At 48.8% G+C, this 25,098-nt stretch overlaps 1 protein-coding gene and 1 long non-coding RNA gene across 3 annotated transcripts; one reads left to right on the forward strand and one right to left on the reverse strand.

Moving 5' to 3' along the window:
- Positions 1–1,209: 1,209 nt before the first annotated feature.
- On the reverse strand, positions 1,210–13,602 carry SPATA2 (spermatogenesis associated 2). 2 transcript variants are annotated; one of them, XM_023184149.3, is made up of 4 exons: positions 13,146–13,602; positions 7,930–8,006; positions 5,888–6,325; positions 1,210–4,622 (listed from the first exon to the last, which is right to left on the reverse strand). In XM_023184149.3, exons 3-4 carry the CDS (start codon positions 6,221–6,223, stop codon positions 3,396–3,398), a joined length of 1,563 nt encoding a protein of 520 aa, XP_023039917.1. In that variant the 5' UTR covers positions 6,224–6,325; positions 7,930–8,006; positions 13,146–13,602; the 3' UTR covers positions 1,210–3,395. The 2 variants fall into 2 exon arrangements, with proteins under 2 accessions (XP_023039917.1, XP_023039916.1); XM_023184148.2 differs by lacking the exon at positions 7,930–8,006.
- Positions 13,285–25,052, forward strand: LOC111521016. The gene is made up of 3 exons (XR_002724831.2): positions 13,285–13,777; positions 19,297–19,508; positions 24,958–25,052. It is a non-coding gene; the product is annotated as an uncharacterized LOC111521016 (long non-coding RNA).
- The last annotated feature ends 46 nt before the right edge of the window (positions 25,053–25,098 follow it).

Here is a 25,098-nt window from a genome sequence, read left to right on the forward strand (position 1 = left end):
TGAGAGGTCGAGGTGGGTGGATCACGAGGTCAGGAGTTTGAGACCAGCCTGATCAACATGGTGAAACCCCGTCTACTAAAAATACAAAAATTAGCTGGGCGTGGTGGCACATGCCTGTAATCCCAGCTACTTAGGAGGCTGAGGCAGGAGAATTGCTTGAACCCGGGAGGCGGAGATTGCAGCGAGCCGAGATTGCGCCACAGCACTCCAGCCTGGGCAACAGAGCGAGACTCTGTCTCAAAATAAATAAATAAATAAAAAATCTTCCAATGTTATTAATGCTTCTTTGTCTCTACTAACAAGCATTTCTCCTGGATGATGCAGTCCCCTCCTTGGAAAACATCTGAACTCTGTACCGCCATTTCCTCATATGTAAGATGGAGATCATAACAGTGCCTATTTAATAGGATGGCTGAAGCTAGTAAACAAGATCATGCACATAGTCTCAGGATACAAATGCCTGGGAGAAGGATCACTTGAGCCTAGGAGATTGAGACCAGCCTGGGCAATATAGTGAGACCCCATCTCTACAAAAAATTAAAATTAGCCAGACGTGGTGGTGCGCACCTGTAGCTACTTGGGAGGCTGAGGTGGGAGGATCACTCAAGTCCAAGATCAGCTAGCCATGATCACACAACTGTACTCCAGACTGGGAAGTAACAGAGCAAGACCCTGTCTTAAATTTAAAAAAAAAAAAAAAAAAAAAAGGCCAGGCACAGTGGATCACACCTGTAATCCCAGCACTTTAGGAGGCAGAGGCGGGCAGATCACGAGGTCAGGAGATCGAGACCATCCTGGCTAACATGATGAAACCCCATCTCTACTAAAAATAACAAAACATTAGCCGGGTGTGGTTGCGGACGCCTGTAGTCCCAGCTACTCGGGAGGCTGAGGCAGGAGAATGGCGTGAACCCGAGAGGCAGAGCTTGCAGTGAGCTGACATCGCGCCACTGTGCTCCAGCCTGGGTGACAGAGTGAGACTCCGTCTCAAAAAAAAAAGAAAAATCAAAACATTTTTTACAAAAAATTTAAAAAATAAAAAGTGCCAGGCTCACAGTATAGCACTCAAATGCTATTTGTCAGTTTCATGGAAGAGAAAATTTAAGTCTTGTCATTAAAAAACTAAATACCACTTGAGGAAAAATAAACTCCCAAGTAACCAAACTTCAAAGAAGTGGGAACAGAGGACATAAAACCCCAAACGCTTCATTTAACAATGGAAGACACTTTATTATTATTTTTAATCATCCCTCAACATTTCAACTCTTGGTAGAAATCAAATGCAAAACATCTGCATTTTTAAATTAGCATGTATTTAACTACCTCAATCACGGCAACCTCATCCAGTAAGATGCACACCAGGGAGCAGGGCTGTAGTATTTCCTATTCCAGTCTGTGACCACAGTGCATCCGTGATAACAGGTACACTGGACTTTCCCTCCTATGATGTATTAGTCACTCCTGCTTTTGTCCACTGGGTAAGTTACGTGGCATCACGGTTGGTTAAAAAGAGTTAGTTACTGTAATGCTGACGCAATCTGGAAATGGAAAACTAGAAAACTAGGGCTCTCAGGAGCGGGCCAGCCAGTGCCGATTCTGAAAGGTGAAAAGGAAGCACGTCAAAGATGAATACCCCGCTAGGCTGGTCTTAGTAATAAAGTTGGTTGAAATTCAGCTTAATATACACACCGTACATCTACATGTGATCCACCAGATAGATATATATATGTATATATTAAAAAAAAGAGCCATAGAAGATTTGGAAAACCTTAAAATCACTCAACTGAGTTGGAAGAACATCAGCAAATTCACAGTGGCCTCAGGATTCAGCCAGACTTAAACTTGCTCAAGAGCTGAATAACTTTCTCCCAGAAAAACCCACTGCATATAAATCCCTTAACATTGTGTACATCACAAACAGTTATGGCTAAAATATGTTAGTTCACAAGGAAGCGGCTTTATTTTCAATCTCTTGCCCCACTCCTGCTCTTGTACCCCCACGAGGAAAATCCGGGGCTGGTAATTCGCATGAGGAGCTGAAGGGGCCTTCAGGCTTGGAAGCGCTTAGGCTTAGCTGAGCATCTGAGGAGCCGTCTGTCTGACGGGCACATGCCGACTCCTGCCCACTTTTAGTGCAAAAAGATCGCAAATGTTGCAGATGAGTCCCGGAAACTGGTGAAGAGAAGAGGACTGAGATGGAGGGGCAGTAGGAATCCCAAATGATTTTCCTTCTGAATCGAGACTCAAGAAGTGTGAAGTGCGAGGTTCCTGCTCAGCAAGCTCTAGGTCCGACAGGTGAGGTCCCTGAATTGTCACTAGGTTAGCAGTCTGCGGGCACACAGACCTCGACACCCGCACTCACCCCCTAAGTGCACACTGGAGGTAGGTGTATAGCTAGTTACTGCAGGGAAGACAGTGACTCTCCACCAGCTCAAGAAAAGGAGGCTTCGTGTCTGTTCCTCCCTGCCCCAAACTCTCCTCTCCCCTTGGGCCGTAGTGAGTGGAAGATACAATATGAATGGGCGCGAGGCCCTCCCTTGGAAGACTAAAGAACCCAGGGCATTTAATAAATAGCTACATAATTCATTTTTTTAACCACGTTGAAACACACAGCAAGTTGAATATTTATTTAAAAATAAATCTCAAAAATATCTATTGATAGTACAGTAAGAGGGGCATGTGCAAACAACAGAAAGGGGGAAAGTCAGTCCTGCTGTGGGAAGCCCCCACATCAATGTGTTGGAGCAAAGTTCACGAAGGCCATGGGCTGACTGAGCTGTGGTGTACAAAATGACATTCAGCTAATACTGGACTTGGTTCACCTTTGACACCTGGAGAGGTGGGAAAGCCAGGGGGTGGGAAGTCCAGCTGGGGATCCTTGCGTTTGGGAAGGGGGCGGCCAAGGGATGAGCCTTTGGGAGAGGCCCCGTGTGGCAGGAGGGCTCATTTCACAAGCCAACAGGCCTCTAGCTCGCCGATCCAGGTGGATGTCTGGTGGCCTGAAGGGCCCTTCCCAGTCCAAGTCGGCTTTGTAATGGGAGGGGTAGGTGCAGTGAGGGTCCCAGAGATAGAAATCCTCTTTAAAGGAAAAACAAAACAACAAAACCAAACCAAACCCAAAAAAAGAACCAACTGAACAGGGAGTGGAGAGATTAGCAAAATGAATCTGAACGGAAGTGCCACCTTCTCCCTTGTCAGACAACAAAGCAGCCATTGGTTGAAACATCTGAGTCGCTAAGTGAACTCCCACGTGGACACAGTCAGCCCACGATCTCTGCCACCTACAAGGTCAAGTGCAGGCCTCTGCCTCTGAGATCAATGCATTAGTACTTCTTCACCGTGAAACCCGAAAGGTTGGTGATGTAGCCCTTGGAGCTGGAAGGGGCGAGGCCGGTCTATCTGTACACGAGATGGGAGAGCTGGGTGGACTTGTAGTTCAGCTGGTTGTTGGGCATGAACTTGTGCAGCTCACTCTTTTTGTAGCAGGGGTCGTAATGGTAAGCGCTGAGGCAGGCGTCACATGAGACTTTTGAACACTGGGTGCAGGTGTTGGTGGCACCTGGGCGGTTGCAGAAGCCACAGCGGGAAGTGGGCGTGGAGGAGGGCTTGGATTTGGAGTGAAGGTGCGGGAGGCGGTCAAGGCCCTGAGTCTGGCCTGGGTACTTCTCCCGCAGAGATGCCCCATGGGCCAGGCTGTCATGAGTGGAGGCCTTGCTGGGGAAGACGCTGGGCTTGGAAGCTGGAGGACAGGTGAGCAGGCTGTCACAGCGCTGGCAGAGGGAGGAGCTGCAGGACAGCCCACAGCTTTGGCACTTGGAGAGGGCGGACTCTTTGGCAGGGGGCGAGCGCTTGTGGTAGAGGGGGTGGGCGTCGTTTCTGACCAGCCACACATCCGGCCGCAGAGCATCCTGCCGACGGTAGGTGGCCCTGGGTTCGGAGTCTGTGTACAGATCCACGTCATCCTGAGTGGAGAAGTAGGTACCGCGCAGCAGGCCCGGGCCGTTGCTGGGGGAGGCGGGTGGAAGGGCATCCGGGCTGCCGTGGGGAGAGCTGGCCATGGTCAGCAGCGAAGGGGACGGGCGGATGATCTCGTCCTTGAGGTCATCCCCCACATCCGCTGCCACAGGCTCCTTCCGAAGACTCAATGAGGCCTTCAGTGGTGGCTTCCGGCTCTCCCAGTAGCTGTCATAGGCATCCACCGACCTCGAGGGCTTGGTCACGCGGGGCTTGTAGTAGTCCTTGGCCGCCCGCTCGCTGGCTGACTTCTGGAGTGCCACTCGTGACATGGAGGCCGTCAGGTGCTCCCGGCCCTCTGCCCGCCGCCGCAGGGCATCTGAGCAGCCACGTACGTCCTCCGCACTGCTCTTGCGCTCGCTCACGATGTCCAGCTCGGAGTAGCCCTTGTCCTTCACTTTTGAGTGGATTTCCAGCATCTGCTCACACTCGACTTTGGCCAGAAAGAGCTCGAAGGAGACCATCTTCACCTGGAGGGTCTCCACGAGCTCTCTGAGCTTGTATGCAGTGCCCAGCTCAGGCGCGTAGCCCATGCAGCTCAGGATGGCTCGGATGTCCTCTTCCAGTAATGTCGACTTGACATAATAAACAAAAGGGCCCGTGTAGGTCTAGAAGGGAGTAGAAAAGAGAGGTGGGGTTTTCTCTCAGAGACACAAGACAGACTATGTCAAAGCAAAGGATATCCAGCTCTGAAGTGGGGCGGCGGGGAGAGGGCAGGGCAGGGCAGGGAAGGATCCTGACAGCCTTACCCTGCGGGAGGCAGAGGAGGCAGGGCTGGGGCTTACTAAGCACTCAGGAGTTGTGCAAGGAAATGACCCAGCAGCTCCATTTTTTTTTTTTTTTTTTTGAGACGGAGTCTCGGTCTGTCACCCAGGCGGGAGTGCAGTGGCTCGATCTCGGCCCACTGCAAGCTCCGCCTCCCGACTTCAAGCAATTCTCCTGCCTCAGCCTCCTGAGTAGCTTAGTAACACCTGCCACCACACCCAGCTAATTTTTGTATTTTTAGTAGAGACGGGGTTTCACCATGTTGGTCACGCTGGTCTCCAATTCCTGACCTCATGATTCACCCGCCTTGGCCTCCCAAAGTGCTGCGATTACAGGCGTGAGCCACCAGCAGCAGCTCCTTTCTTAAACACTGGGAGCAAAACCTCTCGTTTCCTAGTGGGGCGCAAAGACTCAGCTCCATATGAAGAGGGAGCCTGGGTGAATAAAGGGGCTGGATTAGAGGCAGAATGCGGTGACAATCAGAACATTCCTCTCTGGCATTCCCATGATGGGCTGAGTAACACGGCAGACTGAAGGGGCTGGCTAGGTGACAGCTCTCCCGTGCCATCCCCTCTCTCGATTACTGCTCCTCCCGTGGCAGAATGAAGAAGCCTGGCTAGGTGACAGCTCTCCTGTGCGTGGTCTGATTCAGGATCCCTCTCTCAATTCCCCCTCCTCCCCTACTATTACCACTTAGTCCAGAACACCCTCCAGCTTGCTGGGACCGCTGAGAAGCTTCCTAACTGCTCTCCCCAACCCTCTACAGCCTACTTCCCATACCACAGCCAGAATGACCCTCTTCAGATGCAAGCCAGATCCCACACTGCCTCCTTCCCCGCCTACTCTGAACAAATCCAAGCCTTGCCCTGGGCTATAAGACCCTGTATAACCTGGCTGCCCCTGCCTTCCCAATCTCTCTGCTAAAGGTGTGGCAGCCAGGCCAGAAACAGTTCAGAGGTGATGCTGGAGAGACGGGGAAGGTGTGGAGCCTGGAAGGATCTGAGAGCAGAGGACAGATGGAATCAGACTGGCATAGCCTCTCAGGAGGGACTGCCAGGGGCAGGAAGAGAGGAGGAGGGCCTGTATGGAGGCTGCTCCAGGACCTCACCTTGATGCTCCTGAATTCCTTCTTCCACGGGTAGAGGAAGAGGTTGATGCCCACTGTCTCCAGCATGCTGAAGGCACCATGCAGAGCCCGCAGGCTGGAGGAGCTGAGCGAGCGCAGGGAGCTCTCCACCACCTCATAGAACTGGATCAGCCGGAATCGATAAAAGGGATCCACCTTGTGCAGGCTGAGCAAGGTCGATGCTGCCACCCGCAGACACTCATCGCCGCCAGGCCGCTGCCTGCTGGTGGTGGTATCCACGTTGCCCTCATGGAACTGCACATACTTCCGAAATAAGTCATCCTTGAATTTTGTATCCATTGAACTGGGCTTCCCCATCCGATCGAGGGGGGCTACCTTATCTCCTCCATGGCTTCTGGATTAGAGGCAGGGACATCGCTAAAAGCATGGCCATGTTGCCACCTGGACCAGCGGAGTGCTCTGGAGGGAGGGGAACAAGAAGCATGTCATTCCTCGAAACGGTCCGCGCTTCGGCTTCAGGCCGCTGAGGCAAAATGAACAGCAGAACTGGCCTGGCTACACCGGGCCCCAGCAGCACGTTACAGAGCAGGTACTACAAGCAGGGTTACAACAGAGGCCAGAGAGAGACGGACCTTGACTTTGTTGTGCTCGCAAATGAAAAATACGATTAATATTCCTGAAAGAGAAGTGTGGGTGAGTACAGAAGGAGCTCCTGTCCTGTTTTCACTGGGGAAGGGGGAGTTTAGGAAAGTCCTCTTGAGACAGCAACAGACCTGAAGGATGAGGAGTTTGCCAGGTCAAGAGGCCAGGGAAGGAACTGCAGCAGAGGAAGGCCCTGAGCTAACACTACCAGAGGCTCCAGACACGTGATGAGCTTCACACACACTAACTCGCCTTTTTTTTTTTTTTTTTTTTTGAGATGGAGTCTTGCTCTGTTGCCCAGGCTGGAGTGCAGTGGCGTGATCTCGGCTCACTGCAACCTCCACCTCCCGGGTTCAAGCGATTCCCCCACAAGTAGCTGGGATTACAGGCACCCACCACCACGCCTGGCTAAGTTTTGTATTTTTAGTCAAGACGGGGTTTCACCATGTTGGTCAGGCTGGTCTCAAACTCCTGACCTCAAGTGATCCACTGGCCTCGGCCTCCCAAAGTGCCAGGATTACAGGCATGAGCCCCTACACCCAGCCTCACTTTCTCTTCTTAAACAATCCTAGGAGAGAGGCGCCACAGTGAGCCCCAGCGGACCCATGTGCAAACTGAGACACAGACATTAGAAACTGCTCAAGGGAGGCCAGACACGGTGGCTCACACCTGTAATTCCTGAACTTTGGGAGGCTGAGAGGGGAGGATGGCTTGAGTCCAGGAGCTCGAGACCAGCCTGGGAAACATGGTAAAACCACATCTCTACAAAAATACAAAAAATTGTTTAAGAAAAAGAAACTGCCCAAGGTTACAGAACTCTTAAGAGGCAGAGGAGCTGAGCTCAGAACCCAATCGGGCTCTAAAGTCCATGCCTTTACCCACCACACCCTGCTTTCCTGAGGCAGGAAGCCTGGCACAGGAACAGAACTGCAGCCAGTGAGGCCGAGGCCACGAGGGCAGGGGCGTGAGGAGAGGCAGCTGTCAGCATCAGCGGGACCCTCAGCCCCAAGGCTGCAAGAGCACATTCAGAATTCGATATTTTATACAAAGAGCCACGTGAAGCCACTGAAGAGTGTACAGCAAGGGGAGAGGGATGTGGTCTTCTTTACAATTTTCAAAAGAGGCCACAGTGGCTGCCAGCCCCTGGAGTGCTGTTACCAGCCTTTGACAGCCTGCATCCCCTTTATCACAAGAGCGCTTTGCAGCCCCCTGTTGGGAGAGGATAGAATGTTCTGAGCTGGGACACAGGCTTTATACAATCTTGTCATCTGCTTAGCCACTTGTTAGTAGAACAGGCACAGATCCAGCAATATTCTTGTCACCACAATGCTGGGAGCGAATCCAGATTAATGGAGGGACACTGCCAGGACCAAGGAGACAACACGCGCAGGGTCACGGACATGGGGTCCAAGGCCAGGTACCTGCGAGCGAGGCCAGGGCTGCTTCTCCAGGTTACTTGGGCAAATTGCTCCACCTCCCTGGGTGGCGGTTTTCTCATCTGAAACAAGGGGTTAATAATAGCGCCTCTGTCCAGAGCTGGCAAGAGGATTAAGCATGATGGGATACGAAGCTGCTCAGAGAGCCAGCTCCGGGAAGTCCTGGATGGCCACTGCTGTTGTCTGAAGGTGCTGTAGCCCTAAGCAGCCAGGCCTTCTCTGAGTGGGGCAGATACCACTGACTGGGCCGTAGATGTGCATTTTCACATGCTCTGGTTCTGCCACTCCTGCTCAGAAGCTCCGTGGGTACAGGACTGGGACCATCTTGCTCAGTAAGGTCAGCTGTGTGCTTCATAAATGTCTGCTGAGTGTGGGAGATGGCAAGGGACTGAGAGAAGTTGCAGCAGTACTGGGCCTGGTGTGTGGGGGGCTCCTTTAGCAGACCTGTGTTCAGCCAGGAAGGTCCTGCGAGCCTGGCAACTATCATGAGGTTGACAAAATCATCCTCATCTCCATGAGCTACTAGTCTGGCTCCTCCATGGTTTTTGTACCCAGGAGGAGACTCCTAGGGGTATTAATGGTGGGGTGAGAGGTGAGATGTGTACCAAAACTAGGGACACAGAGAGGCCACTGTCTCCAACACACTGCACTGCTGAGGGAGCCCAGTGCTACAGCGACAAACAAGGCTGAGGAGCACAGGAGGCAAACACATCCACTTAGGGGCCAGGCACAGGGGCTCACGCCTGTAATCCCTGAACTTTGGAAGGCCAATGCAGGAGGATTGCTCAAGGCCAGGAGTTTGAGACCAGCCTGGGCAACACAGCAATACCCTGCCTTTACAAAAGAAAACAAAATGCACTTAGGATAAAATTCTGCCTCATGAAGATTCTCATCATTCAGGCCTCAGTTCAAACATCAGCCCCTAGAGGTACCACCCTATTTCACCTTCCCAGTTCAGTATTGTCACATTCTCCTACGATAACCACAATCTGAAACTATCAACTTTATTCACTTACTAGCTTCCTCTCTTTGTCCACCCCCCACCCTCCCTGGTAAGCTGGCAAGCTGGTAAGCTCCTGGTCAGCTCCATAAAGGCAAGGACCATGTCTGTGTTGTTCACCACGATGCCTAACATAGAGCCTGCCTGTGCTTGATAAAGTAGGTGAAATGGATGCTGCAGCCGGGCATGGTGGCTCGTGCCTGTAATCTCAGCACTTTGGGAGGTCGAGGCAGGTGGATTGCCTGAGCTCAGGAGTTCGAGACCAGCCTGGACAACATGGTGAAACTCCGTCTCTACTAAAATTTTTTTTAAAAAATTAGCCGGGCGTGGCAGCATGCACCTGTAATCACAGCTACTCGGGAGGCTGAGGCAGGAGAATTGCTAGAACCCAGGAGGCAGAGGTTGCAGTGAACCGAGATTGCCCCATTGCACTCCAGCCTGGGCAACAGAGCAAGACTCCGTCTCTAAAAAAAAAAAAAAAAGAGAGAGAGAGAGAAAGGAAAAAAGAGAAATAGATGCATGGATGCTGTAAAGAATGTCAGCATTCATGATGCCACAACTTTAGTTTCTCATTGGTACCTTCCAAGAATCCTGGGAGATCAGCTGGAGAGCAAAGAAACAGGCTCAGAAAGATGGCATGAGGTACAACAAGTAGCTCAAGGTTAGCAGCAGATGGACCCAATAATCCAAGCCGGCATTCTGACTTGGAACCTGTATTCCTCTCACCACCTCACGATTCCCATGTCCAACAAGCATTTCTGCAGCTCCCACCTTCTGCCTGAGCTGGACCCACTGGGGGAATGGGGATGGGTGGGGAAGGTAGAGGACAGCAATGAAGGAGACACATCCAGCCTGCAAATCTAGCTGGAAGAGCATACCACCTAGTATCAAAGTATGTATGTGCTCTATGTTCATACTATTCTGTCCATAAAAAATAAACAATTTAAAATGTATATTCTCTTAAAAAATAAAAATGTAGGCCAGGTGCGGTGGCTCATGCCTATAATCCTAGCACTCTGGGTGGCCAAGATGGGTGGATCGCCTGAAGTCGGGATTTTGAGACCAGCCTAGGCAACATAGCAAAACCCTGTCTCTACTAAAAATACAAAAATTAGCTGGGTGTGGTGGCGAACGCCTGTAATCCCAGCTACTGAGGAAGCTGAGGCAGGAGAATGGCATGAACCCAGGGGGAGAGGCTGCAGTGACCTGAGATCGTGCCATTGCACTCCAGCCTGGACAACAGAGCAAAAACTCCATCTCTACATAAATAAATGTATTTTGCAACACTGGAGAGGATAGTCACACATGCATTTACCATTCTTGACTTATCTCAGAGAAGCTCCAATCATGCCTCTGGCCCCAGGGTTTGTTTTCTGGTAGTCTGAGAACCATTCAAACACAGAGACATTAAGTTTCCGAATACTGCTGTAATTTTTTTCCAAGGAAGTCAGCCTTGAACTCAAAGAGACTGATTTTTTACAAAGTCAGCCAGTCTCAAGCTCGGCTCAGCGTATGCTGCTCTATAATCGCACCACAGTCCACACCCTTGTTGTTGCTGAAAAACAATAAATAAAGGAAAGGGATCCAAACAGCCCAGCTGATGTTCAAAATCTGAACAACAAGGACAGGAAGTCCAAAATATCTAAAACAAATCTCAAAACAACCTGGGTAGGTGAGGGAAAAGGCAGAAGAAAGTAAAAGCTAAAAGATAATTAAGGGCAAGATAAGCCTGGACAACATAGTTAGACTCCATCTCTACAAAAATAATAATAATAATAATAATAATAATAATAGTAATAATTAGGTGGGTGCGGTGACATGCACCTGTAGTCTTAGCTACTTGGGAGTCTGAGGTGGGGGGATCCACTGAGCCCAGGAGTTTGAGGCTGCAGTGAGCTATGATGGCACCACTGCACTCCAGCCTGGGTGACAGAGCAAGATTCTGTCTCAATCAGTCAGTAAGGAAAGGAAAGAAAGAGACTAACAATTACTGAGGTCCTACTATATGCTAAGTATTGGGCTTCCCACTTTACCTACATCATCCCATTTAATCCTCACAACTCTGTAAGGAAAACAGGCTCTCCCATCAAAACAAACTGTCCAACAGAGTTTTAAAGGATCAGAGCTGGAATCTGAACTCTTGTTGGCAGGCCCTGATGCCTGGGCTTTCTCCAATTTATCTCACTCATTTATTGTTACATCAGTACCATTTATCAAGGGATGACTGTGTGGCAGCTCTCTGCTAACTGCTCTATGAAAAACAATGAAATCCATAGGATAGATCCAAGGTTAAAGAGGAAACTGAGGCTTGGAGAGGCCAACTCACTTACCCTAAGTCATAAGGCTAGGAAGAAGTGGATCTGAGCTCTGAACCTAGGTCTAAAGCCAAAACTCCGACTCTTGCAAAGCCATCCTGCTGCATCTGCTGGACAGCTCTACTCGAAAGTGTTTGGCTAAGTTAGAATGCCTTATGGCGGCGCGAGCAGAGTTGAGTTACAAAAATTCCTGTAGTAGCAAAATTCCCATCTTCCCACACTGAATGGGGCTAGGAGAGCTAATCTCTATATGATGTAAGCTCAAGGGCCGAGGAAAGAGGCTGGCCAGAGACATCGGCCAGTGATGAAGCAGCTGACATCATCCCTGCTGAAAACATTTTCTGAGAATACAAGATGCCTTGTAGCTGGTCATAGCTGGTGTTTTTTCTGAGCACAGAGCCAGCAATTCATTCCCAGCACTCTGCAAGAACAACAAAATACGCTCTCTGCAAAAACATCGTGGTTACAGGAGACGGAGACAGCCCAACGACAGAAGCTGTTAATTTCTCCAAGCAACCCAAGGATTGGAACGCCAAGCCGTGCCAGTCTGGTGGGAGAAAAAAAAAAAAAACCCAAAAGACAAAAAAACAGCACTGTGAATAGCCTGAACATAGAGGCAGGCAGGTGCCCAGAGTCAACAGCTCCAGTCAGCACCTCCTGAACCCACAATCCAGGCACCCTCTTGAAAAGCAAGTCAACGGAAAGAGATACTGCAGTCAGGGAGGCAGTGGCTTCTTTGGCTATTTTCTAAACATCTAAAAGGAACGCTGTATCTGTTTAGACTCCCACTGCATGGAAGTGAAGTGATTCCGAGTAGCAAAGCATTCGCTTGGCTTTACCTCAGCTGGCCCATTCAAGCAGAAATGTTCCCCAAGCAGTATTTGAAGGCGCCCCCTCTCTGCACAGGCAGAGCTATTTTGGTCTGTGCACTGCCCCTGTCCACAGGTTTACACATCCCTGGTCTAGCTCCATCAGCCTCCAAACAGGAGACGAGGAAGGCAGTTCAACCCCCTCCACCTCCCCACCCACACCAATGCACTGGTTCCAAGCAAGAGGCTCCGAGACACATCCAAGGCACCTTCCACGGGCTGTGAAACACCAGAAGGTCCCCACACTCCTACTAGATTCCAAAGAAATTCACACAGAGTCCTTCCAAACCTCTGAAAATAACCTCAGCGGTGCTGAAAGAAGCTTCCCTAGTGGCAGCTGCCTTTGAAGGAAGCTGTTTCCCTCCCTGCAGGGGACAGAAGCTGGCGGCTGCTAAGTCCCAGCTCGGTCATTCCTACGGCCTCGGGGGGCCACGTCAGTTGTGAACAACAGCCCAGTCTCAAATTCTGGCCCTCCCCACGGGTTCGTGAATTGAATGAAGTAACAGGAACTATCACTTACTGGACGCCTGCTGTATGCCAGGGGCCCTGCATGATCTCATTCCATCTCTACTCCAGCCCTAGCAACCAGGTTCAATCACACTTAAACAGGCAACTGAGGCTCTTAAGATGAAGTGACTTATCCAAGGTCACACAGTGAGTACAAACCCAGGTGTGCCGCCAGAGTCTGAACTGGGAACCCCTGCGCAGTAACTGCCTCGTGGCGAAATCGGGGTGTCCTTCTGTTTGGCCAGTCGCCGAAGAGAGGGTGTTCCTCTTGAGCGGCCCTGAGCCACCCTTGGCGGGTTCCAGGAGCTTACAAGGCAGCCCCCGGGAGAATGGGGATCCTGAGGATAGGCTGGGGGTCCCGGGAGCGCCGAAACAACGGGCCCACCTGTAGTCCTGCCTGCCGTGAGGGGACCCCGCTCACGGGCCAGCCGAGCCCTGCCGCTGTCTGGCGCCCCCTCTACCTGGGGAAGCCCCGGAGACAGTTTCCGCTCGCGGCCGCCCGTCACTCACCCTGACACTGCCGCCGAGGGCTGCCCGGCCGAGGGAAGCAAGCGGGAGGCGCGGCTGCCGCCGGAGCCGGGCCCCGCTGGGCTCTAGCCGCTCCGGCCGGCTGCAGGAGTACTGAGACCAGTACCCGCGGGCCAGCAGCGACCCGGAAACACTCGGCCCGGAAGTGAAGTCGCCAGGAGGCGGGTCCGAAGAGAGGGTGGACCACGGCTGCGCGCTGGGTCCGGGAAGCGGTCGATGCCCTCGGCCGACGGAGACTACAAGCCAGAGGCGGAAAATAAAGCGGAAGGCCGAAGAACGAGAACGAAAGCGGCGGAACGGCAGTTTGGAGCCTAACGAGCCATCGTCGCGTCTGGGGCTGGGACCCGGAAGTAAACAGGCCGGACGTGATGGAAGCCACTCGGCTTAGGGATGGTGGCTGGCCGGGTTGTCATGGAAACCGCTCCGGAGCCGGGAGCTGCATTCATGACTCCGCATAAGCAAGCAGGGGCTAACGGTTGGTTCCCTCGCCACCATTGTACGAACAGAAATACTGAGGCTCAAAGAGAGCCAATGAGACGCTGAAATCACGCGTGATTGGAATCCAGCCTTGCTAGAGCTGTTGGTGTTACGGGCTGTGGGCGACGGTTAAGAGCGTGGGTCCCATTTTTAGCTTTGCCACTTACTAGCTGTGTGACCTTGGACAAGTTACCTAACCTCTCTGAGTCTCAGCTTTATAACCTGTAAAATTAATAAAGCCAGGCGTGGTGACACGCGACTGTAGTCCCAGCTACTCGTGAGGCTGAGGCGGGAGGATCGCTTGATCCAAGGTGTTCCAGACCAACCTGGGCAACATAGCAAGGCCACGTCCCTTAAAAAAAAAAAAAAAAAAAAAAAAAAAAAGCCGGGCACGGCGGCTCACGTCTGTAATCCCAGCACTTTCAGATAAATTATATATATATATATATATATAATCTGACATCCCCACCAGACCCTGAGCTGCTTATTCATCTATTTCCCCCCAAGCTCTGCACATGTCTGATGAGGAGGCACACAATAGATGTTCATTGATTGTAGGATTCTCACTCTGAGTCTCGGTGACCCCAGCTAAAACCGGTGGGCCTTGTGTGATGAGTCAGTGACTTAATACTGGGAAACTCTGGAGAACCAGCAATCTGCTGTCCAAACAGTAGCATTACTGTGTTTACCTGTCATTGCCTGAGCACCGTTCAAGGTCCCTGTGTTCCTTATCAGCTCATGTTTAAGCTCCTCTCTTGGTTATCTGCAACGTGATGATGTTCACAGGAATTCCATCTGAGACAAACTGTCCCACCTTAAGTCTGCCTTTACAACAACTCAACGCTCTGGTTTGGTAGCTCTTACAATATTGCATTTTCACGTGGGACTGCTAAAAAAAAAAAAAAGTCCCCTCCAGCTCTGTGGGTCTATGACAGCCAAAAGAGAAACAAAGATTTTGAAGAAGGGCTTTACCGGTAGGAAACCCTGGTCATCGAAACTTGGTGACATCTACTATCAGAAAAGACCCAAAGTCTCCAAAGAAAGTCACATTTCTCATCTTTTTTTTTTTTTTTTTTTAAGACGGAGTCTCGTTCTGTCACCCAGGCTGGAGTGCAATGGCACGATCTCAGCTCACTGCAAGCTCCAAGCTCCGCCTCTCGGGTTCACACCATTCTCCTGCCTCAGCCTCCCGAGTAGCTGGGACTACAGGGGCCCGCCACAATGCCTGGCTGATTTTTTGTATTTTCAGTAGAGACGGGGTTTCACTGTGTTAGCCAGGATTGTCTGGATCTCCTGAACTCGTGATCCACCTGCCTTGGCCTCCCAAAGTGCTGGGATTACAGTCATGAGCCACCGCGCCCAGCCTTTTTTTTGAGACAGAGTCTTGCTCTGTAGCCAGGCTGGAGTGCAGTGGTGCAATCTCGGCTCACTGCAACCTCTACCCTCTGGGTTCAAGTGATTCTTCTGCCTCAGCCTCCCAAGTAGCTGGGATTACCGGCAAGCGCCACCACGCCCAGCTAATTTTTGTATTTTCAGTAGAGACGGGGTTTCACCATGGTGGCCAGTATGGTCTCGATCTCTTGACCTCGTTACCTGCCCACCTTGGCCTCCCAAAGTGCTGGGATTACAGGCGGGAGCCACTGTGCTCGGCCATGTTTCTCATCTTTTAAACACAGTTGAAGGCTTGTGACTTCTCTACTTGGTGATGTAGAAATGACAGGAGCATCCTTTCCCGACTTTATTATATAATGATTAGCAGATTATATAAGGGTCACATGACAGTGATTAGGCACTTCTGCTTCCGAAGAGCCAACAACACGAACAATCTACCTACCTCTTTCTATTTTTTAGTTTTTTTTTCCCATCACCAAAGTAATACATGATTCCAACAATACAGAGGAGTATAGAACAAAAAGCGAAAGAGAAAAGCTACCCCATGACCCAGCAATTGGATTTCTCAAAATCTACTAGAGAAACATACACATGTGCACAAAAAGACCTTTTGCATCATTGTTTCTAATGCAAAAGCAATAATGGGAAATATTTAAATCTCCATCACTGAGGTAATGGTATATCCATACTAACAAATACTGTGGATCGCTTAAAAAGGGTGATGCACGGCTGGGCAGTGGCTCACGCCTGTAATCCCAGCACTCTGGGAGGCCGAGGTGGGCAGATCACGAGGTCAGGAGATCGAGACAATCCTGGCTAACACGGTGAAAACCCCATCTCTACTAAAAACAAAAAATTAGCCGGGTGTTGTGGCGCCTGTAGTCCCAGCTACTTGGGAGGCTGAGGCAGGAGAATGACATGAACCCGGGAGGCGGAGTTTGCAGTGAGCCAAGATTGTGCCACTGCACTCCAGCCTGGGCGACAGAGCGAGACTCCGTCTCAAAAAAAAAAAATAATAAAATAAAAAATAAAAAAAGGGTGATGCAAACCTACAGAACTCTGCAGGACACACCGTGGAATAAAAACAGAGAGACATACTGTGAAATGGGAAACAAAATATCACCCAATACTTTATATTTTCTTTTTTTTTTTTTTTTTTTTTAGACGGAGTCTCGCTCTGTCGCCCAGGCTGGAGTGCAGTAGTGCTATCTCTGTTGACTGTAAGCTCCGCCTCCCGGGTTCATGCCATTCTCCTGCCTCAGCCTCCCAAGTAACTGGTACTACAGGTGCCTGCCACCACGCCCAGCTAATTTTTTGTATTTTTAGTAGAGATGGGGTTCACTGTGTTAGCCAGGATGGTCTTGATCTCCTGACCTTGTGAACCGCCCACCTCGGCCTCCCAAAGTGCTGGGATTATAGGCATGAGCCACCGCACCCAGCCAATACTTTATATTTTCTAAGGGTATATATATAGTCAACTAGGGGCCAGGGCGATGACTCACACCTGTAATCCCAGCACTTTGGAAGGTTGTGGCGGGCAAATCACCTGAGGTCAGGAGTTCGAGACCAGTCTGGCCAACATGATGAAATCCTGTCTCTACTAAAAAAAAAAAAAAAAATTAGCTGGGTCTGGTGGCAGGCGCCTGTAGTCCCAGGAAGTCCCAGCTTCCTGGGAAGTGGAGGTTGCAGTGAGCCGAGATGGCGCCACTGCACTCCAGCCTGCGCTACAGGGTGAGACTCCATCTCAAAAAAACAAAACAAAAAAAGTCAACTGGGGACAGGAACACAGATACAGATATGTGTCTTTCCACAAACACACATTTATGTGATCCATATTAATATCTTTCTCCCCCAGAAGTCAGTGAACTCCACGAGGACAAAACTATGTCTGTTTTGTGCATAATTATATCGCTACTACCTGGCATATATGCACTACCTAGCACACAATAGGGTGTTCAACATAATTTGTTTCTGACCAGAATTTTCACTGAATACCTACCATGTGCCAGGTTTGGTGTCAGATTTTTTATTTTTTTTAATTGAGACAGGGTCTCACTCTGTCACCCTGTCTGGAGTGTAGTGGCATGATCATAGCTGACTGCAGCCTCAACCTTCTAGGCTCAAGCAGTCCTCCCACCTTAGCCTCCTGAGTGGTGCGGACCACAGTTGCACACCACCACATCTGGCTAATTTTGTTAACTATTTTGTAGAGAGAGGGTCTCGCAATTTTGCCAAGGCTGCTCTCGAACTCCTGGGCTCAAGTGATCCTCCCACCTTGGCTTCCCAAGATGCTGGGATTAGAGGCGTGAGTCACACCCGGCCTGATGTTAGGTTTAAAGGGCATAACTGTGAGTGAGACAGACACAGTTCCTGCCCTCACAGAGCATCCAGTCTCCTTATCAGAAAGAGAATATTCATAACATAGGAGTAGGATGAATAAAACCCTAGAATTCAGGATAGAAGATGGTGAATGATATGAGAGGGGTATAGAGCTTAGAGCATGGAGAAGTGACCTCTGAAAGGGTAAATTAAGGATAGTCTCCAGTAGGAGGTAGAATTTGAGCTGGGCTTTGAGTGACTTGGACATGAGAGGATGTCCAGCTTTCCTTCCAGCTGGAGTAAAGGAAGCAATCAAAGGCAAGGACCTGAGGTCAAAAACTCGGCTACCTGTGACTGGGCTCAGTGGCACACGCCTGTAATCCCAGCACTTTGGAAGGCTGAGTCAGGCAGATCTCTCGAGGTCCAGAGTTCAAGACCAGCCTGACCAATATGGTGAAACCCCATCTCTACTAAAACCACAAAAATGAGCCAGCCTGTAGTAGCACGTGCCTGTGGTCCCAGCTACTCAGGAGGCTGAGGCTAGAGAATCGCTTGAATCGGGGAGGCGGAGGTGGCAGTGAGCCAAGATCACGCTACTATACGGTAGCCTGGGACACAGAGGGAGACCCTGTCTCAAAAAAACAAAAACGAAAACACAAATTCAGCTACCTGCAAGCACATAATGTGGACAAATACGAGGTACTAGAGTACTATAGCCTCGCACTGCGTAGGACCGGAAATTAGTAATGTAATCTAACATAGTACCTGGCTCACAGCAGGCATCCAGTAAGTACTTCTGTGAGAAAACAAATATTGTTGAATCCCTTCCATCTTCAGCTGACTTGTGGCCAAGCTTCCCGCTCACCAGGCATGACCAGATACTCTGATTTTTGGAGACAAGTTAGAGATCCAGATTGTTTATTTATTTATTTACTTACTTATTTAGAGATAAGGTCTTGATCTGTCATCCAGACTGGAGTACAGTGGCATGATCATGGCTCACTGCAACCTCAAACTCCTGGGCTCAAGGGATACTCCCACCCCAGCCTCCCACATAGCTGGGACTACAGGCTCATGCCATCATGCCCAGTTAATTATTTTGTGAAGACATGGGATCCTCATTATGTTGCCCAGGGTGGTCTCAAACTCCTAGCCTCACGTGAGCCTCCCACTTCAGCCCACCAAAGTGCTGGGATTACAGGCACCAGCCACTGTGTCCAGCCTGGAATCCAGATTTTTAAATAAAATTTCTTAATTGTAAACACCATTTGTAAGTATACCTCCTGTTTCTATCTATTGACAGGGCCTAGAAGAAATGGCACCCCTGTAGCAACAAGCGCCTAGACTAAGACTAACCAGAGCTTAGTCCGTGGAACCAGGGCTTCCTGGAGAAATGGCTGATTCCCAGGGATGGGTCAGGGAAACTACAACATAAGGTTGGAACATATTATTCAGCCAGAAAGTAGGATGTGCCCAAAGAATGATGGGACGTGTTAAAAGCACACAAAAGCTAGGATGGAGAGTCCCTATTGGCCAGATCTGGGGCAATGTGAGTATCAAAATAAATAATAATAGCAGATTATAATAACTTAATTGTGGGGAGAGAAGTTAGGAGCCCATACTAATGCTAAACATAAAATATCATGATTCAGCCAGTAATCCCAGCACTTTGGGAGGCCAAGGCAGGTGGATCACCTGAGGTCAGGAGCCTGGCCAACATGGTGAAACCCCATCTCTACAAAAATACAAAACAAAATTAGCCGGTAATGATGGCGGGTGCCAGTAATCCCAGCTACTTTGGAGGCTGAAGAGGGAGAATTACTTGAATCGAGAAGGTGGAGGTTACAGGGAGCTGAGATCACACCAGCCTGGGTGACAGAGCGAGATTCTGTCTCAAAACAACAACAACAACAACAACCATGTTTTATTTATTTATTCTTTTTAGGCTAGTCAAGTGAAGCAATGGGAGTGGAGAAGAAACAAATCTATAACTAGTTTTGATGAATTGGTTGTAAGCACCACTGCCACTGGACCAGCTAACACCATGGTTATCACAGGAGTGTGTCTGAGGCTGTGTTTGGCCCTGAGTGCCAGGTCTGCACCCTGCACTAAGGATGGGTGAGGAACGACAGGCAGTCGAGCTGGTTGGTGCTACAGGTAACAATAGTACCTACTAAAATACAAGTTAAATGAGATAGTCCTTGTGATACCATAACATGTTAATTACTCAATTAGCATTAGCTATCATGACTCAACCCTTTTATATGTTTTAAAGCTTAGAGAAACACTTTATTCATAGTGGCTGCTTATTACATTTATTACATTTCTGTTGATTGAATGAAATGATACAGTTTTGCTAACTACTAGCTCTTACTTCCCATACTGTTTTCTTTTCAGGATCCTCACTCTAGTCTAAGAGCATAATTTAATTGTGTTGTCAGACAGCTTATCTTCAGGGTTATGACATGGAGTCATACTGCCTGGGACATCATCTTTATTTATTTATTTTTTTGAGACAGGGTCTCTCTCTGTCGCCCAGGCTAGAGTGCAGTGGTGCCATCTCAGCTCACTGCAACCTCCACCTCCCAGGCTCAAGCGATCCTCCTACCTCAGCCTCCCAATTAGCTGAGACTACAGGCGTGCACCACCATGCCCTTGTATTTTTTGTAGAGACAGGCTTTGGTCATGTTGCCCAGGCTGGTCTCAAACTCCTGAGTTCAAGCAATCCACCCGCCTTGGCTTCCCAAAGTGCTGGGATTACAGGCATAAGCCACTGCGCCCAGCCTCACCATCTTTCTAAGCCTCAGTTTCCCCACCTGTAAAATGGAGCTGATCATAGTATCTTCTTCATAAGGTTATTTGCATATTGAATGGGATAACATGTGCAAAGAAGTTCCCCCAGTGCCTGGAAGGGAGTGATGCTGCATCAAATGTTATCCATGATTAGGATTCTTGTTGTCCCACATGAATTTGCCGGGTGCTACAGATTCCGTCTGGCTCCCAAAGCTCAGAATTCATTCTGGCCTCCCACGGGTGGAGGCAGGGTTTGGGGGAGGTTTGTAATTCTAAAGATGGCACGTCTTGAACTGAAAGCTGGCACTGTCAAGCTTCTTCACAATCAGTAAGAACGGCTTTCTTCCCCCCTTTCCCTAAATATAAACCCAACTGCCAATCGCTTTAAAGTCTTCATGTCTGCAGCAGAAGCAATCCATGAGTCCAAAGTGAGGCAGCTGGCAGAGGGCTGTTGTTAGTGGGATCCACCCAGCCCGGCCCAGCTCCAGGGAGACACACTTCATGGGATTGGATGTGGGCAACTCAGCATTTCTTCCTTATGATTCTTAATTGCACTTGAAAACAGTAACCCCGAGGTTACGAACCCTGGGTGTGTACTACAACAGTCTCTTAAAGTACTGGGTTTCAGGGCTGGGCACAGTGGCTCACTCGTGTAATCCCAGCACTTTGGGAGGCCAACGTGGGCGGATCACTTGAGGTCAGGAGTTCAAGACCAGCCTGGTCAATATAGTGAAACACCATCTCTAGTAAAAATACTAAAATTAGCTGGGCATGGTGGCATGTGCCTGTAATCCCAGCTACTCAGGAGGCTGAGACAGAATTGCTTGAACCCAGGAGGTGGAGGTTGCAGTGAGCCGAGATAGCACCATTGTACTCCAGCCTGGGAGACTCTGTCTTTAAAAAAAAAAAAAAAAGAAAAGAAAAAAGAAAAATTAGCCAGGCATCAGGCATGGTGGCAGGCACCTGTAATCCCAGCTACTCAGGAAGCTGAGGCAGGAAAATCGCTTGAACCCAGGAGGCGGAGGTTGCAGTGAGCCAAGATTACGCCATTGCACTCTAGCCTGGGTGACAAGAGCGAAACTCCGTCTCAAAAAAGCATATATAAGGCCGGGCACGGTGGCTCACGCCTGTAATCCCAGCACTTTGGGAGGCCAAGGCGGGTGGATCACGAGGTCAGGAGATCGAGACCATCCTGGCTAACACGGTGAAACCCCGTCTCTACTAAAAAATACAAAAACTTCGCCTGGCGTGGTGGTGAGTGCCTGTAGTCCCAGCTTCTTGGGAGGCTGAGGCAGGAGAATGGTGTGAACCTGGGAACCAGAGCTTGCAGTGAGCCAAGATTGCGCCACAGCACTCCAGCCTGGACAACAGAGCAAGACTCCATCTCAAAAAATAAATAAATATATATATATATATAAAATAAAATTTTAAAAAATTAAAATACAAAAATTATCTGGGTATGGTGGCAGGCCCCTGTAATCCCAGCTACTGGGGAGGCTGAGGTGGGAGAATCAGTTGAACCTAGGAGGTGGAGGTTGTAGTGAGCCAAGATCTCACCACTGCACTCCAGCCTGGGCAAAAGAGTGAGATTCTGTCTCAAAATAAATAAATAAATAAAATAAAAAGTGGGCAAAGGACTTGAATAGACATTTCTCCAAAGAAGATACACAGACGGCCAATAAGCATGTGAAAAGATGTGTGTCATCACTAATCATTAGGGAAATGTAAATCAAAACCACAGTGAGATTCTACTTCAAACCCTCTAGGTGGCTATAATAAAATGTTTTGAAAAGAAAAAGAACAAATTCTGGCAATGATGTAAAGAATGGAATACTGGTACTTGCTGGTGGGAATGTGAAATGGTGCAGCCGCTGTAAAGAACAGTCTGGCAATTCTTCAAAAAGTTAAATGACGATATGACTCAGAAATTTTACTCCTAGGCATATGCCCAAAAGAATTGAAAATAAGGACTCAAAACAGACACTTGTACATCAATGTTCATTGCAGTATTATTCACATTAGCCAAAAGGTAGAAACGACCCAAGTGTTTGCTAACAGATGAATGGATAAACAAAATGTGGTACATCCATACAATGGAATATTATTCAACCTTAAAAAGGGAGGAAATTCTTTGGGAGGCCGAGGTGGGTGGATCACAAGGTCAGGAGATCGAGACCATCCTGGCTAACACGGTGAAACCCTGTCTCTACTAAAAATACAAAAAATTAGCCAAGCATGGTGGTGGGCGCCTGTAATCCCAGCTACTCCGGAGGCTGAGGCAGGAGAATGGCGTGAACCCAGGAGGCGGAGCTTGCAATGAGCCGAGATAGAGCCACTGCACTCCAGCCTGGGCAAAAGAGCAAGACTCCATCTCAGAAAAAAAAAAAAAAAAAAAGAGGAAATTCCAATGCTACATCATAAATAAACCTTAAAAATGTTGTGTTAAGTGAAAGAAGCCAGTCACAAAAGGACAAACATTGTTGTGATTCCACTTACATCAGATGTCTGTAATAGGCAAATTCATAGAGACAGAAAAAGGATTAGAGGCTACCAGTGACTGGAGAGGGAGGGAATGGAGAGCTATTTCTTAATGTTTGGAGTTTCTGTTTAGGTTGCTGAAAAAATTTTGGAAGCAGAGGTGATGTTTGCACAACATTGTGAATGTTATTAATGCCACTGAAGTATATGCTTTATTGTGGTTACAATGGCAATTTTTATGTTATGTATGTTATCACAATTAAAAACTTTTTGGGGGGACCAGGCCAGTGGCTCACGCCTGTAATCCCAGCACTTTGGGAGGCTGAGGCGGGTGGATCACTTGAGGTCAGGAGTTCGAGACCAGCCTGGTCAACATGGTGTAACCCTGTCTCTACTAAAAATGCGAAAAAAAAAAAAAAAAATAGCTGGATCTGATGGCACACACCTGAAATCTCAGCTACTCAGGAGGCTAAGGCAGGAGAATTGCTTGAACCCAGGAGGTGGAGGTTGCAGTGAGCCATGATCACACCACTGGACTCCGTGCACTCCAGCCTGGGCAACAGAGTAAGACTCTGTCTCAAAAAAAAAAGAATGGTGTGGCCAGGCACAGTGGCTCATGCCTGTAATCCCAGCACTTTGGGAAGCCAATCTGGGTGGATCATTTGATGTAAGGAGTTTGAGACCAGCCTGGCCAACATGGTGAAACCCTGCCTCTACTAAAAATACAAAAAAATTAGCTGGACGTGGTGGCACACACCTGAAATCCCAGCTACTAGGGAGGCTAAGGGAGAAGAATTACTTGAACCCCAGAGGCAAAGGTTGCAGTAAGCCGTGATGGCACCACTGCACTCCGGCCTGGGTGACAAAGCGAGACTCCATCTCGAAAAATAAATAAATAAATAAATAAATAAATAAATAAATAAATAACAAAAGATCTGGACAGACACTTCACAGAGGTAAAACATACAAATGGCCAATAAGCAAATGAAAAGGTACTCAACGGCATTCATCATTATGAAATCTAAAACTGCATGATACCACTACACACTCACTAGAATGGCTAAAATAAAAGTGTCTGACAACCAAATGTTGGTGAGAATGTGAAGCAACTCATACCTTGTTAGTGGTCATGGGAAATAGTTGGAAAATGGCTTGGTTTGGCAGTTTCTAATAAAATTAAAACACACATCGGCCGCGTGCAGTGGCTCACGCCTGTAATCCCAGCACTTTGGAAGGCCGAGGTGGGCAGATCACCTGAGATCAGGAGTTCAAGACCAGCCTGGACAACATAGTGAAACCCCATCTCTACAAAAATACAAACATTAGCCAGGCATGATGGCAGGTGCTTGTAATCCCAGCTACTCAGGAGGCTGGCACGGAAGAATCACTTGAACGCAGAAGGCAGAGGTTGCAGTGAGCCGAGATCATGCCATTGCACTCCAGCCTGGGCAACAGAGCAAGACTCCATCTCAAAAACAAAACAAAAATTAAACACACATTTACCAAATGACCTGGAAATTCTACTTCTATGTGAATACTTAGTTTTGAAATGTCTTGTTAATTGTGATGACTTTGTTCTATCCTCAGCCAGTGTCTCAAGTCACAATGTACACATGAGGTGCAGTTTACTGTAAATGAAGGTGGATTCAAATCCCCCATTTCAATGTCTTCTTGTTAGTATTCATTATTTGGTTGCAGTTCTTGTCAGATATTATGAGATCGTTATGTTTTTACCATTACGTGGCTGACCCTTGATATAATAGAAACTGTAGAATGCTATGAGCTGGTGGGATAACAAATGAATGCAATTTTCTGGAGGCAGTTTTTTTTGTTTTGTTTTGTTTTGTTTGAGACGGGCTGTCATTCTGTCGCCCAAGCTGGAGTGCAGTGGAACGGTCTCGGCTTACTGCAACCTCTGCCTCCTGGGTTCAAGCGATTCTCCTGCCTTAGCCTCCCGAGTAGCTGGGATTAAGGCATGTGCCACCACGCTCGGCTAATTTTTGCAATTTTTTGGTAGAGACGGGGGTTTCACCATATTGTCCAGGCTGGTCTCAAATTCCTGACCTCAAGTGATATGCCGGCCTCTGCCCCCCAGAGTGTTGGGATTACAGGCGTTAGCCTCCGCCCCCTGCCAGGGGCCGCATTTTTATGTGATCATTCCCACGTGGCTTTCTTGTTTGAGATGGAATCATTCACTGTTACATTTCCAACACTTAGCAGGATACTTAGCACACAGGGTTATTGGTTGAATGAATATTTACCTGCCAGTGTCTCCTCTGTTAAGACTCCTTTTAGGCCGAGACTCTGTCTTTTTTTTTTTAATTTTTGTTTTCAGGCAATGTACAGTAAGCCATGATGGGCAGAGGCAGGAAATACTTAGAGAACTGGAAAGAATAAAGGAGCCGGTGTTCTCTGCAGAGCCAGGTGAGTCTGTGAGATGCTCACACGCCCCCTGGTGGTGTCAGTAGGAATTCTT

The sequence above is a fragment of the Piliocolobus tephrosceles genome, chromosome 20 (assembly GCF_002776525.5).
Source record: "Piliocolobus tephrosceles isolate RC106 chromosome 20, ASM277652v3, whole genome shotgun sequence".
NCBI classification, from domain to species: Eukaryota; Metazoa; Chordata; class Mammalia; order Primates; family Cercopithecidae; genus Piliocolobus; species Piliocolobus tephrosceles.